Genomic DNA, 18,647 nt, shown 5'->3' on the forward strand with positions numbered 1-18,647 from the left:
CATGGGTAGCCTCACATGCAGGTACAACCGTCATACACCCAAGAGCTCCATATACAGGATTGTTTACATGCTTCAGCCTCAAGTGCCCAGGTATTAGCATTAAATGCCAGATTTTGTCACTGCAGGCTCGGGTGTCACCGACAAGCCAGAACACATGCAATCTCGCTGAGAACATAATCCCCCACAGAACTACAAATTCCAAAATGCATTCTACCTTACTCAGTACAGTGACTTCAACATGTCCCAGAATGTACTCTTTCTTATTCAGTACAAATGTCCCACAGGAAAACAGTGCAATGAGCTTCTACTTTATTCAAATTAAACTTTACTGATGCTGGTGTAAAGTTGGGGTGTGATGTTCGAGCATTTTTAAGACACATCTTAGCATATATTAGTTATTTCTGTCCTAACCCAGTTACACTTTAAGGAGTAAAACAAATATGGTGTGTGTAGGGCAGTTGTGGTAAATGAAAGATGTTTGTGTCAGGAAGAAACTAAGAGAGCGAGGAAATGATGAATTTGTGAATATGGAGGGACATAGCTAGATGAAAGACTGCTAAATTGGAAAACTAAAAGGCGTAAAGAGGAAGAGATTGTAAAGCAGCAGGGCAGCAGGGTGGTGGATGCCAATTAACGAGAAAGAAGTAGTGGCCTTCCTTAGTAGCATAAAAGGAGAAAAGGGTACAATGACAGAAACTGAAAGTTAGCAATAGAGACAGACCAAATATGTAGGCATGCGAAGAAGACAGACTACAACTAACACTGAAGAAAGGGAAATTAATATACAAGCAAAAGCAGGTTGAAGGACGCGTTGAGGCAGAAATTGGAGGGAAGCAGAAAGTGCAGCACGCTGATATTAGAGATGGAGCTGCCCGTACCTTCATGTGCTCGAAGTCGTTGATCCCCATCTGCGGGAGATTTGAGCAGTTCACAAAGATGAGTTTGCGCCCGTTGATGAAGTTTTCAGTGAAGCATTCCTGTTGGGAACAAAGATCATTAGCTTGACAGTTCCCCTTTCCACGTGGATTGAAAATCTCAAATATAGGGGTTTGTCGAGGAACAGCTAATCATATGCCCTCAAAGTACCTATGTCCATGCTAAAAGAAACAGGCCGGGACAACTGTGCACAGAGACAGAAAGCTACAAACACTTGTTAGCCAACTGCACAGCCACTTTCTTTTGTTCATCCTTGTTAGGCAACGTTTGTATGCAGTACCCTCAGGGAACACTACAAACAACTCTGACTACAGGTATAGGAAACCCAAACTTTGGTATAAGCTTGTACTACACAGTTTTGGTAGCGTGTTGAGCAGCCAGGCGTATCTCAAGAGGGTTCAATGTGAGCTGTGGTGGAGTTACACAGAGATTTACAGCTACAAGAATTCAAATAAACTCTTACACTCAAGGTTTTGTGAATAAACAATTATTAATTTATTCATCAGTCAGTTAGAATAAGCCTTCTTCAGAAGGGAGCAGTATAATAGTAACACTCAAATACACTTCATGACATACACACTCTTAATATCTCTAAATCAGTAGATACCCTTTTGGGATGGCCCTCAGAAACTACCTACACCCTCAGGTGACTTCAATTGCTAGGGTGCTGGGGACATTAATATATCACTGTTGCATTTAGGATCATATAGTAATAAAAGATTATCTAGAACATACAAGAGACCACAAATATTCTTAAGCAGGCAAATACTTTTGGATCCCTCCAGAAAGAGTCATTCAGTACAATAGGCTAAGCCAAAGTCAATGGGCAAAAGTCTTATATAGGATGAAGCCCCTCTGGTGATGAAAATGTATTTGCACAATGTTACAGAAGTCTTTGAAGAAAAGAAGAATCAAATGTATGGCCACAAGCTGATTAGACTTGTGAGTGGTAGAAGATGGAAGCAACTCTACAACAAGAGGTAAGTTCTCTCAGACTTTGTACAGTACCTTTAAAATGAAGAAAGGATGCAGCAGATGACTCCTGTTCCTTTGCAGCTCTGCAGGTCTCACTGTTCCTGGGCCTCATTCGTGAGGACAAGAGGGAGGACGTCGGGGGACTCCTGCAATGCACTGGGCGGGCAAAGCTTGCAACTGGCAAACTTCACTTTCAGTGGCTGTTCAGTGTTTCAGCTCCTAGCATCTACCGCAAATAGCAACACTGTGGTTCCTGGCTGCCGAGATGGACTTTCCTTGCTTTTGGGGTCCCGGACTCTGTTGAGGGGGCTCAGGCTCGGTCAGTCCTGCTTACTGGGAGGCCGGCGGATCTTCCTGGAGATCTTGGCCAGCTTAAAAGCAACGCACACAATCTGGTGTTCCTCTCCTTGGCTATACGGTTTCCAGCAGCAACTCTCTGGAAATTCAACCAGCTCTGAGATGGATGTCCAGGTGGCTGACTTTGGAGTTTATTTATTTACTTATTTATTTGCATTTGTAAAGCGCCAACTGCCCTTGGGCGTCGTGGCGCTATAAAGAAGGCTTACTTGGCTACATAAGTGCTTTACGCGGCCTACATACATCGATGTTGCTTAATACAGTTACAATAAGTGCTTTGCAGTACTTACATAGATTGGTTGGCAAGTAAATGGTGCCAGTCACATCCTACACAGCAGCAGCTACATGAAGTTGCATGGTCAGAATCGCTAAGCAAGAGCATGGTGCCCGCCACATGTTACATGGTGGCAGCTACAAACAATTGCATGGTCATAATTAGTGGGCATATACATGGTGCCAGCCACGTTTTGCATGGCAGCAACAACACACAGATGCAAGGTATGAGTCTATAGGTAGGTGTGTGTAGCCAGGCACAAAATACAGAGGAGTCAAGCTACACATATATGCAAGGTGAATGTGAGCATTGAGTAGTATTGTGCCAGGCCCTTGTAGCAGGCACATAATAGTACAGAGGCAGATCAACGGGCAGTAACGTGGAGCAAATCTCTAGGTATTGCCGGCATCTTCACACACTACTGGGATGAGTGAAGGGCACTCAGGGAGATACAGCAACCAACAGGGGGGTGGGGGGAGGGATACAGGCATACTGGCAACAGCGGAGGGGGGACACACAGACACACAGGCGACCAAGGGGGTTTGTGGGGGGCATACAGACAAACAGATGACCAAGGGGGGGGCATACAGACACACAGGTGACCAAGGAGGGAGACGCGGGGGGGGCATACAGACACACAGGTGACCAGGGGAGGGCGTGGGGGGCATACAGACAAAGGCGACTGGTGTACCGTGGTGGACAGGGGTAGACAGGGCCTTTGTCGTGGGCCTTAGTTGTTCCGGCTGGCTTCCACCTCCCGATTGCTCTCATTGGTCTATCAAGGCCAAGGCAAGCAATGGAAGGGGGAGCCGACCAGGCAGAGAGAAGAAACATCGGGTGCAGTATGGTACAGCCATCTTTGTATGGCACAAGAGTCAGTGAGGCATCAGGCAGGAATAGTACAATTCACAAAAACCCACTTGAGGGGTTAGAGGCAGGCAGGCAAATCAATTGTTCCTATCCACCAGCTGCATTGGTAAATTGTGGCAATATTGTTCGGAAAATGAAGATGTTTCCACAACGAGCGCTGTGAGCACGAGCAAATGAAGGGTCTTACCCTCACAAAGTGTGCACTCTCCAAGACGTAGATTTCGGGCAGGGATGGTCACCTGCAGCACTCGCAACAATGCTCTTTCATGTAGATGTTGTAAAGCAGGAAGAAATGAGACAGGGGGGCCTCGTCGTGGGCCTTAGTAGTTCCGGCTGGCTCCCGCCTCCTGGTTGCTCTCATTGGTCTATCAGGCCTAGGCAACCAATGGGAGGAGGAGTCGGCCAGGCAGAGAGAAGAAACATTGGGTGCAGTATGGTACAGCCATCTTGGAATGGCAGAAGAGTCAGTGAGGCATCAGGCAGGAATAGTTCAATTCACAAAAACCCAAGTTGATTGGTCCCACCAACTCAAGGGGAGAAGTCGTCCTTGCAAAGGCTTCTCTGTCAATGCGAACTTGGCGTTTTGGCACTGCAGCAGGGATTCACCGGGCAAACCAATGGTCCAGGGGTTGCAGCAGGCGTCCTCTTCAAGTTCTTCTTCGGTTCCTTCATCCAGTGGTCGACTCTGCCTTCCAAGCAAAAAGCCTAGCCTTTTTTTCAGTTCTCTCCAATTCATTCCAGCCTAGCTGTTAGTCACCCAGTAGGGTGGCTGTCCTTGCTGGACAGTCAGCTGGCCAATCACCACAGAGTGCATTTGGGTCTCCTAGGAGACTAAGCACAGGGAGTTTCGGGCACCTCCCTCACTTCCCGCCTACCCCAGATACCCTGGAGCCAGAGGCAGGCTTCATGCGTGAATCCCGCCAAAGACAAAGGGAACAATGGGACCAAACCTGGTTTGGCGCGCAGAGTAAATCTCAAGAAGGGCTTTTCCACAAAGAAATGGCGAAAAAAGAAGACCAGGGCCATTTTGACAAGAATTGCACCCTCGGGTGCTTTACTGCAGCTGCGAACGCAGCCCGCAGTAAATGCACACCATGGTAGTTAAAACAAAACCACTGCCACCAGCCATTCAGTGAGGAAAGGGTAACATAAAAATGTTACATGAGACGCTAGACAAAGGGAATACTAGGTACCCTTCCAGCACCCTATTGTAAGATAGTGTGTGCTGGGTCTAGAAAGTTACAAATGGAGGTAAAGTCAATTTCACTTCACTGCTCTTGGAAACAGTAGTTTATCCAAGAGAAGGTATTTAAACCTTTGGGAAATCTAAAAGACTTCCCTGGGAAGGTGCCATGTGACCCAATGTAAAAGATGATGCCTATGGAGTTTGTCAGACTCCACAACCAAAAGAAACACAAAAATACACGAGAAGGTGGGAAAAAGGATCACACTCTCTCCAGATTAAAATAATCAAGTCCTCAAAATCCAGAAAAGTTGCTGGGGGTCTCTAAGGTGGAGGGAATTGGCACATTTCTGAGAATTCTCCCTAACAATCCTGAACTTTGGTTTAGAGTCACTATCGGAGAATTCTTATGAGATGATTGTACCGTGAGACCACTTTCTGGGTTGTGTGCATTAATTTCATTAAAGCTGCAGCACACCACAGCCGATCATACTCCCATACAAAGAGTTTCTATCTTCAGCGGAACTTGTGGCAATGAGTTATTTGTGGGCCTTGTGAAGCACAGGATAGTGAACATATTGATGGCATGAAGGTGACACCATCATACATGCCAAAATTATCCATTCTGTGAATCGGAGTAGTCCTGTGACTCGTTTAAGTAAATCCCATCGCACATTCAAAAGTCTTCAATTTTGATATCAAGAGGGTCTGAGCACGAACAAGGGGTATCCGTGGTCTGAGCCCATAACAAGGGAGACCAGTTGTGAACTTGTGAATGTGAAAACCCTGACAAAGGAAATAAACTTTTGTGTTTTGTTTGTTACATCAGGCTTCTGCAATAAGAGACTGTCATTGGGGGAGAGACTTTGGCAGAAGGCCCTGATGCCTATGTTTTGAACTGTTACCTTGTGACCAAGAAGCCAGAGTATGTGCGAAGCCTGCACGTGCCACCTTGCCCACTGCTGAAAACGCAGGGAAGGGAAGTTAACTTCTCAACCATCCTGACATTCTTTCTTAACACTTTTCTTTTGCATACATTATGATCCCACACCATTTGTATTTGGGAGTAAGGATTGGCAATAGGTTTATTAGTATAGGCTCTTATTTTGACAGAGACTCCACTAGGACTGCTTTATTATTTGATGGTCGTAGCTTACTCCCATATTTAGATTTAGGTTTAGATAGGCATTCAACCAACCCATTTGAAGTTCAATAAACACCCTGGAACTGTGATCACTTGTGTCTGTCTTCACTGTTTGATACTATGCCTTCCTTACAATATCTTTTCTCCTTTCAAAGGTGCAATTTTATTTGTCTTGGTTTCTCTCACTCTTAAGCTTAGGGTGTCTACCTAGCTTCTTTCAGTTAGTTTCTACTTTACAGTAGACTTGGTTTACTCACCTGCGAAGTTCTACTTATTTAATTCCCAAAACTGTGATGAGGAAAAGCAGTATTATTGGTGAACATTGGACCCCCAAATTCCTCCTTTGAAACTGATTTTTGCCCACCTATTTAACTGTGGTTCTCATTGTCTTGAGAAATCCTCCCCCATTGAGATCTTTGCGCTACCCAGTAGTATTAAGCTCTCTGCATTATTGCTGGGTGGTTTGGGGATGTCTGAAACAGCAAGACTTTGATGTTTGGCTGTCGGTGTCTCCACTCAACCAGCTTCCGTTGGCACGCTTCCCCCAATTTTCCTCTGCAGCCATCTAGCGCGGGCTCCCAAGACTTTGAAGTTTCTGAGGCTCTGGTGACTTGCCTCAGATCGGCGGCATCGCCACTCGAGGCGTTTCTCCAAGTGAAGAGCTTTTGGGTTCTTCCTCCAGTCTTCTGTTTCCTTTAGTGATGACGAGTCCGCGAAAGTCTTTTGGGCTTTCTCTCTGGTGTAATCGCTCTCACATCGCTCCCCATTCTGCAAGCTAGTGCCACTGCTACTTCGACTCCAACTACTTCTTCTTGAGCTACGTCCTTCTTCAGTTTTTATTCACAGATTGGTTTCATTGAATGAAGAAAGACTAGAGTGTTCAAAACAGTTCTGTAGTGTCTTCCTTGCATCAGGGGGCCTCCTCGTGTCAGTGTTATATATACCTGTTAATGGTGTTATTTTACATAAATCTATTGGTTGATGTGGCACATGAGTGTTAAGAATAGGGGAAGTGGTAAAAACCCTTTTGGTCATGTCGTATTTTAACCAATGAAGTAGTGTTTGTTTTCCCATAAAAAGGGACTATCCTTGGATTCGTCACAATGCCCATCGGGATACACATGTCCAGGCCTACTTTTAACTGTGTCTTGTGCGTAGTACTGAATTTCCCCACTATAAACCCAGAACTAAATGACTGGGAAAGCAGAATTTAAAATCACGACTGGACTATTATCTCTCTTTCGAAGCAGACTAAATAGTCACCTATGACTTAACCCTATCAGCTACCACACCTTAAGCACCCCCTGGCCTCCAGTTCTGTTTTTTGTTTGGCATCAAGAGTGCAATATATGTTAGGTTTGCAAAACGCACAAATCCCTTTCCCTGAGGTTCACATGTCAGCCTGTCATCCTTTACAGGTTGGTAGAATAAGTGCTATTATAGAGACTAACAACAGCTCTTAGCAACAGCCTCAAGAGAGGTTATCACAAATGGACATCAGAAATGAGATTTCATCTCACTACTCCAGTGATTCTATAAAGCACTGAATACAAAGCTGTCGAACACTAGCCCTCAAGCCATACCAAAACTTTACGACTGCCACTGTGGGTAAAAGCTGGTGAGATACCCACATAGCAGGTGCCTGCTGCAGAGATCGGCGTGTTGCCTGCTGGTTCCTGTCACAATAAGATAGCTCAGTTTGCTAATGAATTTAGTAATTCTTCAAATGGTTGTGGGGCACAGGCAGACCTGATTCCTGGGGCGGGTGGGTGCCCGGGGAGCAGAGCTAATTCGCTCAAGGAGGTTGGGGGGTGCATGGTGCAGGATGGGACCCACCCAGACACCTGCCTATGAGCTTGCCATAGGCAGGCTTGCCGCTGAGAGAAAGTGTCTCCAGAGCAATACGGAATATGCATTCCTTTAGGAATTAATATTCCGTACTGCTCTGGGGACACACCTCCTGCACCCTCACCCTTTGTGTTGAATGCCTTTAAAGTGGTGGCATTTTATAAGTGATGGCCCATTTAACAAGCCATTGTTTTTACACAGTATGTGTTTAACATTTCAGTGTTAAGCACTGAACATGGGCATTTGTATTCTGAAGGGAAGCACAATACATTAGTAAGCTGACCAAAGCTATGCATTCTTCCAAAAATAAATGTGCCACACAGAAAAAGTTTTAAACTATGTTCTTTGTTTTCATGTCTTTTTGACACACCAAAACAATGTTTTTGTATATTTCGTTTTTGTTATATATGGTGCATGCCTGGGAAGGTTAACTGTCATTTTCTTGCTGAAGTATTCTAGTGGTTGCTTTGGGACATGGACTAAGTACATCAGCTCGCATCAAAGGTATTTTAATTTTCTTAACCAGCCAACCGCTGCCTAGCACACACCAGATGGCTTCTCAGTGTGACTTGGCACCTTGATTAGGAAAGCAGGGTTCGTTGTGTGCCACCATGCAGACAGTAGTCCATGGCAAATCAATGCAGTGATATGTTTGCAGCAATGATTTGTGCGCTGCACAAGTCACCACCCTGTTGGGTAATGGTGTCTATGCGGTTCTCTTGTTGAACGGGAAATCATATCATGTCTCCTATACTGTATGAATATATGTATATTGGCCTACGCCAAGCTGCTTAGAAGCCACTTACGAAGAAATCCGCGTTGCAAGGTCTTGACCTTAGATCTGAGTAAGCCGCCATTTTAGGTCTATCCGCCGTTTTAGATTCTCTCTCTAAAGTCACCCTGTGTTCTAAGATGGTGGACAGTGTCATTCCGAATGTAACATGGCCGTCTTGACCTCTGTGTAAAAGCTAATATGTAACCTGCCTGCAGGCCATATGTTAGGGTCATGTACTGAGACCTTGTCTTTCACTGACCTGTGTGTAGAGGATTACCTGTGTCAACGAAGCTAATCCGCAAGCACATGTTGAACACAATATATTAAAATACTGAAATGTGAACACTTGTTTAACTATATTGTACAGAAATGTATCAGAAGGCTTAACGAGGAATCCTAAAACATACTGTCGCCATTGTGACTTGTTGATGAATGTATTAAAGGTAAACCCTAAATGTATAGATGCATGAACTCGGCACGAACCCTAGATCCGTGATATATTAACTTGTATTAACTTGTAGGTGGGCTGAACATCATGTTTTGGACTGCATAAAAGGCACGACTATTCTAATGTACAGCCCCACTCACTGAGCACACCGAACCGAGCTGGAGTTTGCTGTGTTGTACTGAGGGCTGATAGATATCTGTTGTTTTGTCCTTTGAAACTGTTCAGTATAGAATAAAGATCTTTTTGTCTTTCTTTGTAACCCGCGTTTGGTGCATTTCCTTTTGGGGTACTCAGCCTCGATATCTTCTTTTTGATTTCACAGATGGCGCCCGAACAGGGACCCTCAAGATTGATGCCAGCTTGTTGAAGGTTGATGCACGCTATCGGACCGGAATCGGACGGTGTGACAAAAAGGAGCCCCTTTCTGAAAGAGACGCGACACCTCAACAGCGCTGCACGGCCCGATTCTTGGACGGTGAGCTTGCGGTCCGAGTCGGCATCTTGACGAGGGTCCACTTATCGAGGCGGGCAGATTTTCCGAAATCACCAAACACAAGGTAAAATTTGTTAGAAAAGAACTTTGGAATCCGATCGGACCTCCATAGGATTGATCAGGTGAGTCGTGACCCGATTCTTAAGTAGCCTGATAATTTGTTTTGGCGCATTGTATCTGCAAATACAATTATTGACCAGGTAACACCAGTATTCTGATATTCCCTTTGAAATTGTCTACCTGCTTCAGGGCGTTATTCCGCAGCGATGGACAATCTTTGGAATTTAGCTGTCCGGCACCACAGGAGGGGTCCCCGGCTTGTACTATGTACTGTAAGCATGGCATTGGTAGTATAGTGTTTAATGATATTTGGCACAGACAAACTAGACAGGCTTCCAAACTTCAGTGGCTGATCAATGGTAGTTTTGAAATCCCTCGTATTGAGTATTTAGAGTCAATTTTATTAAAGAAAAAGGCTAGACCTGCAGCATTTGATGTGTTACAGAATTGGAAAAAAGAATCTTTACAGCAGCTTAAGCGTTGGGAAAAACATACGCGCCGTCATAAGATGAACGCTGAAAAAGCGTTGTTATATGACCAAGATAAACAGTCTGAGTCAGCTAGGAATATGGATAGGGCTTTCTCACTTGGCATTCAGAAAATCTATCCTTCTAAAGACTTTCATGTTTCCGATTGAACTTATCGACAAATTGTTAAATGAACGAAGGCCTGGTGCCACTACGCCACCTCCGTATGTTCCTCTTCCTGCTGCTTTGCCTCTTCCTGTTGTTATTCCTGCTCCTCCTGCCCCGCCTGTAGTTGCTGCTCCTCCTACTGTTCCTCTTCCTCCAGTCGTTGTTCCTCCTTTTGTTGCTACTCCTCCACCTGCTCCTCCATCTCTTCCTATTGCGCCAGTAATAGTACCTCCGTTGAACTTGCCTGCTCTTCCTCTTCCAAGTGGTCTTGCACCACTTGTAGTAGATCAGGGAGCGGGATCGAGGGTTGTCACTCGCAGTACTGTACCTCCAGAGAAGAAACGTAACTTGATTGCGTGGGCTAAGCATTGTATGGAGAGAGATGATCAAGATAATGTTTTTGCCACACTTTCTAATATGGACAATTTTCCGGAGAACATTTTTTTTGTTGAAGGATTAGGGATTCACTTATGCGTAATGTGGGACAGATTAAACAATACAAATCTCCCACAAGGGTTGAGGGATCTGAACACCTTAGCACTTTCTAGAGACACTGTGGAGAAAGTACAAGAGCATGTTGAGAGGGTATTTGAGTATAGAAAGTAGTTGGAAAGGTTACAGAATGAGGATGATGACGAGGATAGTATGTATGTACAGAAACGGTTCCTTCCTTGTCGTAAATCGATATCTGAGGAAACACGAATTTGCACGAAAGATGCGATTAGATGGATCTCAGAAACGTCGATAACTCCAGTTGAAGTATATACACTTATAGTCAGTATACGCCAGAAATGCAGAGGAAAGTGATACAGGTAATGGTAGAGTACCTGCAGGATGAATGTGTAAAGAGAAAGATTTGTTGTCCCACAGAGTTATTAAGTATTTATAAGAGAGCTTTTTCACTTGACACTTCTTCGACTGCTTTAGTGCTCGATTTGGCTCTGTTGCTTAGTAAGCGTTCGGAGTTGCCTACTTCTCAGTTGCCTATGAGAGAGGTTCCTCCGACATTTGTCCCAAAAGTTGAGATTCTCGCTGATGCTGCAGCAGGTACACCTGCTCGAGACATTCCCGCACATTATGTGTCGCAGTTTGTTCATGTCCCGTTCTCAAGACAGGAAGTGAACACTATTAGACAATCTATTCCCGATATTAGGAAAAATCCGACAGGGTTCTATAAAGAAATAGAGTCTGTTTTGCAATCCTCAGTATTTACCTTAAGTGATATTGATCTGTTATTTCCTGTACTCCTGCCTGTAGATTTGTGGAAACAGGTTAGGACTATAGATGATGTAGCAAGGTTAGGAGATACATGGGCTAACATAATTAGACTCGATGGAGAAAGGCCAGCTGGCGAGAGACCGCCTCAGGTGATACTAACTTTACCTGATAGAACCATTGCGAAATTGAAAACCAGAATTCCCGAAAAGAGAATTATTTGGGACAAGGTTACGGCCTGTGTCCAAGGGAAGTCTGAGGGTGCTACCGAGTTCTTTAATAGGTTCGAACAGGTAAATGATGTCTTCTGAGAGCGCTTGGCAAGCAAAGTCTCAGTCAGAAGTATTGCACATGGCTCAGTACTATGGAAATCGTGTCAATAATGAAAAGGAAAGAGTCAAAAAGAGAAAAGGTGATTTGAAGACAAAAGTATTATTACAACAAATTGTTAGAGGCCCAAGAGGGGGTAATTTGCAGTTTAGAGATCAGTATGTTCCACAAGGAAATGTGCCCTTGGGTCCTGTAAACATTAACCAGTGTGCCTATTGTAGGCAAGAAGGTCATTGGCGTGCACAATGCCTGGTCCTTCGACAAAGGTCAAATAACACATTTGGAAATATGGGTAGACGATCCAAAGGTCGCACGGGGGTAGGGGGCCCTAGCAGAGGTCAGTTTGCACAGGATCCACAGCAACCTTTTTCACAGGATAATCAGGCTCAGAGTGTGGATACTAGAAACATATACGATCATCCTTCTGCCGCTTACCTCTCTCAAGAACTTCCTTTTGACGATATTCTGTTTCGTTAGGATTGCCCGAAGCAGGGTTTGGAACCGACGCCTATTCCTGTTAATCAGAAAGGCCCCTACGTTGAAATGATAGTGGGAAATAGGAAACATCTATTCTTGATAGATAAAGGGGCACAAAAGTGTTCCATTGATCATTCTCGGGTTCCAAACATTCCACTGTCAGGGCAAAACAATGTTTCTGTAGGGTTTTCTGGCACACCAGTGGCACACCAGTTGTTTGTCCGGTTTCTTTGCCGGTGCCTATCTCTTTGGGTCAGTTTACGGACCACTGTCCATTCCTTTTGACTTTGAATTGTGGAGAGAATTTGCTGGGGTTGAATCTGTTGAAGTTATTAAATGCAGTAATTCATTGTTCTTCTGATGGAGTACGTTTGACGATTTCACCACAGCAATTTTCTGTCTCTCAATTCTTGACTAGACCTTTGATGCCAGAATTCATTGATGTACCAAAGTGTTTATGGGCAATTGACGACAATGATGTCGGGGTTTTGCAGATCGAGCCTTTTAAAGTAGTCTTGAAACATGGAATTAAGCTGTCACGCATTCCACAGTATAAGATCTCAGTCGAGGGCGAGCAAGCTTTGAAATGCATCATCCCCGATTTTGTGCATCGAGGGGTGATTGAGGAAATTGCAGGTAGTTTGTGCAATAGTCGGATTTTGCTCGTGTACAAAAAAGGCAATAATGCAATTCCATTTCGTTTCATAATTGATCTACGTGCCATCAATAAGATCGTCGCTCCACAATTTCCAATTGCGCCTGATGTAACAGCAATATTGACAATGATCCCGGCTTCAGCTATTTACTTTAGTGTTGTGGATCTGAAGAATGCTTTCTTTAGTATCCCTATACACAAGGACAGTACATACCTGTTCGCGTTCACCTTAGGGGGACGCTTGTTCACCTTTACCCATGCACCGCAAGGTTACACGGAAAGTCCTAGCATCTATAGTAGGGCTTTGAGAGAACAGCTTGATATCCTTGAATTGTCCTCCACTTGTACGCTGCTTCAATACGTTGATGACTTGCTTTTAGCTGCTGACTCAGAGAGCACTTGTAAGGAGGGCACTGTGGTATTACTTATACACTTGGCTAAACATGGACACAAAGCTTTGCTTGAAAATTTTCAATATTGTTGTCAGGAGGTCGCCTATTTAGGCTATCTCCTGTCAAAGGAGGGAAGAAGATTGACACCTGAATGGATAAAACTCATTCCTAGCAAGTCTGTCCCAAATACACAGAAGGAAGTCAGAGCCTTGATAGGTATGGCTTCTTAATGTAGGCAGTGGATCCCCAATTTCACACTAGTGATTAAGCCGATGTTGGCTCTGACGAAGAAGGGCATTTCTTCGCCATTGCCGTGGAACATGGAGCACCAGCAAGCATTTGATTTGCTCAAGACTGCATTGTGCTCGGCACCGGTTTTGGGCACACCAAACTATGAAGAGGCCTTTGTGTTGTTTGTGTATGAATGTGATGGATGTGCTTTGGCTGTGTTAACGCAGGAACATGGAGGGAAGAATAGGCCATGCGGTTACTTTTCTTCCGCCCTTGATCCTGTAGCATGCACTTTCCCAAGATGTTTGCGAGCTGTCGCTGCTGCATCTGTAAAACAGAGCGAGGGAATGGTCCTAGGCCATCCTCTAACCCTGATGGTGCCTCACTCTGTAGATGTTCTATTGAACAGAACTCAAACGCAACACCTCACTTCTGCACGGTTGACGAGCTATGAATTGATCTTGTTTGCTCCTCACATACAAATTAAGAGGTGTTGTGTTCTTGATCCGGCTGAACTCTTACCTTTCCCGAAAGGTACTGCTTGCAGTGACGAAGAGTCACATGATTACCTGTACACTACCGAACAAGAGACAAAGGATAGAATTGATCTAAAAGACACTCCTTTGAACAATCCAGAAGGGGAGCTGTTTTGCGATGGCTCCTGCTTCAAACTTCCGGATGGTACATCCACAGCTGCTTATGCAATCACCACATTAAGCACGGTCGTGGAATCCAAGAGAATCACGCATAACTCTGCGCAGGCCGCAGAGATTATAGCATTGACCCGAGCTTGTGAATTGTCCAAAGGGCTTACAGTGAACATATACACTGACAGTCAGTATGCCTTTGGGGTGGTTCACAACTTTGGTAGACTTTGGTCAGAAAGAGGGTTCTTAACTTCACATGGTACAAAGATCCAGCATGGCTCCCTAATAGTACAACTGCTCTCAGCGCTTGCACTCCCCACTCAGTTAGCTGTTGTAAAATGTGCAGCACATCAAAAGATTGTAGATGATATAGGAAAGGGGAACGCTTTCGCTGATCAGATAGCTAAACAGACTGCCACTGATTTCTCTGCAAACGTATACATTTCAAGGGAGACTGTAAATGCCTATGTAATGGATGAGGGTGTTGACTCTGTAAGAGACATCCAAGCTGATGCCACATTAGAGGAGTCCAAGAAATGGGCTGAAAGCTTGGGGAAACTCGATGATGATGGGTGTTGGGTGGACATAGTTGAAAGGAAATGGTTACTTCCTGACGCATACATAATGATGATGGTCGTCATGGCTCATGGCCCTACCCACATATGTGCCCGAAAGCTTACAAAAATGTTGGAGAAAGTTTGGGCAAATGACAAAATCTCTAAAACAGCTGAGCGATGTGTTCAGGACTATATGATCTGTTTACAGCACAATGTGGGAAAGGGAACATCAACTCCCAGGGAAGTTTCGGTCCACCTTCTGTCCCCTTTGAGGTCATACACTTTGATTTTATCGAAATGGAACGGTGTAATAACTTGAAATATGTGTTAGTTGTCATTTGTGCTTTTAACAAATGGGTTGAGGCTTTTCCTCTTAAAGACGCTACAGCCATGACTACTGCAAAAACTATGTTAAAGGAATATTTTCCTAGGTTCGCCCTACCAAGAGTCTTCTGGTTGGACAACGGTCCACACTTTGTCGCTGCTGTAATTCTGCAGATATGTGTGGCACTACAGATCGACAAACGGTTCCATTCGGCCAGACACGCTCAGAGTGCCGGATTAGTAGAAAGACACAACGGCATCATTAAGAAAAAGCTCGCTAAGACGTGTGCCGGCACCAAACTAAAATGCCGGACGCCTTACCGATCGTGTTCCTAGCGATGCGTACAACCCCTCAAACTAAGACTGGGCTCTCTCCATTTGAGGTGGTAATGGGGAGACCTTCTAATATCTGGAACCTTCCAAAAATGTCGGTCTTTGAGAAATGTTGAAAATGTACTTCTTTCAGACTATTGTAGCCAGTTGACTAAAAACCTGTATTTGATTTATCACCAGGTGCAAGAGGCTTTACCTGTACGATATGAGGGCCCAGGTCATAGCATTCGGCCCTGTGACTAGGTTTTGACGAAGGCATTTGAGCGATCCTCTTGCCTGGCACCTCGGTGGCGGAGCCCATTCCAGGTCCTGCTGGTCACACAAACTGCGGTGCGGGTCGCAGGCAGGAAAAACTGGATCCACGCGACGCATGTCAAGAGGATTCCACAGCCGGTGCCATACGATACAGAAGAAACAGAACTGCTCACCAATACTGCAACCAACGATCCCGAAGCAGTAAACAGCAACAAAAGTGCATCAGAGTCTCTCTCTGAGCCCGCGAGGCCTGGGGAATCATCCATTTTGTCTCCAAACTCTCCAAAAGTTTTGTTTCCGGAAGCTGTTGTTCCGGATCTTGCACCTTCACTTGCTCTTGATACATCGCTTCCAACGGGAAGTGACGACACATTGTTCTTGGATCAATCAGTACCAGGGACAACGAGGTACAATTTGCATCCAAGGAAATAGACTTACGCCACGGTTCGGCTGTGCATTCGAAGAAGGAGGAAAAATCATTAAGGGCTTGCTTTTTGCCCAAGTAATTGTTTGAAAAAGGGGATTCTGTTGGCTAGGGTTGTGGAAGGACTAAGAAGTCGCACGGCCGGGAGGTCGCCAGCCAAAAACACTGGCGGTTTTCCGGTTGAAGACTGCAATGCCTGCAACCGCTACCGCTCGTAAAGGACTGATAAATGAACATGTGACCAGCAGTGAGAATGGACAAACTATTTGGGCCCCGAGAATGTACTGCTGTCTTTTCATAATGATAATTGGTTTTATAATAGTCATTGTTTTAGGCTTTTGGTACCTAGAAGAAGTACATCCGTTAGAAAATGTGTTACCGACTGAAACTGTACCTACTGTTTCTACTCCTTTTGTGCATCTGCATACTTTATTTCCTATAGACTCTCAGCACAGACAGAGATACTACAATAATACATTATTACTCATCATGAATGCTACACATGCCATTTTTAATAAGTACAACTGTTGGGAGTGTTCGCATTTACCGCAACACGGGGATAAGGCGCTAGGTTGGTATATTCATCCTTTACCTTTGACAACTGCTTGTTATGCTTCTCTTAGAGCACTGTTCTTTGGCCAATGGAACAATAGCATCTCGGGGAACTTTGACAGTACTAATTTGAATAGTTTTGAGGAACGTGTTCTTACGTCCCTGGGATGCTCACTTTTCGCGAATAGGAGCAAGCTTAACGTAGCTTCTATTAGGCCTTCTGATAGACTGTCTTGTCCTTTTCAATCTTTGATTTCTTTCAAGATGGCTCCTATAGGCAATAAGGATGCCACACCTCCTTCTTACACTGTTAACCATAGCCCAGATTCAGTTTCTTTCTGCATACAAGGGAATGGCACTCAGTCAATGGGAAATTTTAAAGGTTGCGCCAACGTTGCAAATTTGACTGGGGAAGACAGACCTTTGTATGTAGGCGAACCTGTCTACTTTGCGGTAATGTAGCATTTCCATGGTTACCCAGGGATTGGCAGGGAACTTGTTATTTAGGGATCTTTTTACCGGGGGTGTTCATAGCCAGTACTGTAGAGGTTTCAAAGGCTCGTCCACGACGGGACGAGAATGGGGACACTCCAGCACAAGTTCTGGGAGACATAGCAAAATCCTTTGTGCCATTCTGGGGACAAATAGCGAACTCTGAAGACATCAGGAGACTAGCGAGAGTACTGGAGAGAACCATCAACCAGACCACAGACATACTCTATAATATGACGTTAGAACAGAAAGCAATAAGGTTAGTAGCACTTCAGAACCGGATGGCATTAGATGTCATTCTGGCTGAACATGGTGGAGTGTGTAAATTAGTGGGGTACGCTTTCTGTGTTTTCGTGCCAGATTCCTCCCCAACTATTTTCAAAGCAATACAGAATCTGCACGTCCTTAGTTCAGAAGTGCATGTTCCCGAAGGAAACTTGGATCTTAGCGCTTGGTTCTGGGACTTCTTGTGATCTTGGGGTTGCAAGGTGCTTTCGGTCTTGCTGATCATTTTGGGAATTCTGTTGTTCCTTTGTTGCTGTATACAGTGTCTACCTAGTATATGTTCGATGCTAGGGGGATGTTGCGCACAGGCGATAGGTACATTAGGACACAAGATATATGCTCCAGATAAGAACTCCAAAGAGTATGTGTTGAAAGAGATTCTGATAACCGATCTAATGGCAATAGATATTTCTGACAGTGATTCAGGGTGTATAGACGTTGAGACGTGGAGTTGTTTGTAAAGTGACCAGAAGTAGTTTAGAGCTTGGCATAGGACAAAAGGAGGGTTTGTCGAACTGGAAATCATATCGTGCCTCCTATACTATATGTATATTGACCTACGCCAAGCTGCTTACAAGCCACTTACGAAGAAATCCGCGTTGCAAGGTCTTGACCTTAGATCTGAGTAAGCCGCCATTTTAGATCTATCCGCCATTTTAGATTCACTCTCTAAAGTCACCCTGTGTTCTAAGATGGTGGACAGTGTCATTCCGAATGTAATATGGCCGTCTTGACCTCTTGTATAAGCTAATATGTAACCTGCCTGCAGGCCACATGTTAGGGTCATGAACTGAGACCTTGTCCTTCACTGACCTGTGTGTAGAGGATTACCTGTGTCAACGAAGCTAATCCGCAAGCACATGTTGAACACAATATATTCAAATACTGAAATGTGAACACTTGTTTAACTATATTGTACAGAAATGTATGAGAAGGCTTAACGAGGAATCCTAAGACATACTGTCGCCATTGTGACCTGTTGATGAATGTATTAAAGGTAAACCCTAAATGTATAAATGCATGAACTCGGCACGAACCCTAGATCCGTGATGTATTAACTTGTATTAACTTGTAGGTGGGCTGAACATCATGTTTTGGACTGCATAAAACGCACGACTATTCTAATGTACAGCCCCACTCACTGAGCACACCGAACCGAGCTGGAGTTCGCTGTGTTGTACTGAGGGCCGATAGCTATCTGTTGTTTTGTCCTTTGAAACTGTTCAGTATAGAATAAAGATCTTTGTATCTTTCTTTGTAACCCGTGTTTGGTGTATTTCCTTTTGGGGTACTCAGCCTCGATATCTTCTTTTTGATTTCACACTCTAAGTAACAGCACATATGCCTGTTTTTGTCTGATGTGTCCCATGTCCATACAATAGAAGACTGGAACGTTTTGTGTATGTGGCTCTGAAGATTATGCCATACTGTGCCCACACTAAATCACATAAAGCAATCAAATGAGTTGCCTCAAATTGTA

At 44.5% G+C, this 18,647-nt stretch overlaps 1 protein-coding gene across 1 annotated transcript in view; it reads right to left on the reverse strand.

The window, feature by feature from the left end:
* The window catches only part of SAMD15 (sterile alpha motif domain containing 15), a 37,656-nt gene that overhangs the window by 15,341 nt on the left and 3,668 nt on the right, over nt 1-18,647 (reverse strand). Inside the window, exon 2 of the mRNA XM_069637996.1 lies at nt 879-977. Within this exon, the coding sequence (XP_069494097.1) occupies nt 879-977 (99 nt within the window). The remainder of the gene's footprint in view (nt 1-878; nt 978-18,647) is intronic.

This window comes from Ambystoma mexicanum, chromosome 14 (genome assembly GCF_040938575.1).
Source record: "Ambystoma mexicanum isolate Mex_15411 chromosome 14, UKY_AmexF1_1, whole genome shotgun sequence".
Taxonomy (NCBI): domain Eukaryota; kingdom Metazoa; phylum Chordata; class Amphibia; order Caudata; family Ambystomatidae; genus Ambystoma; species Ambystoma mexicanum.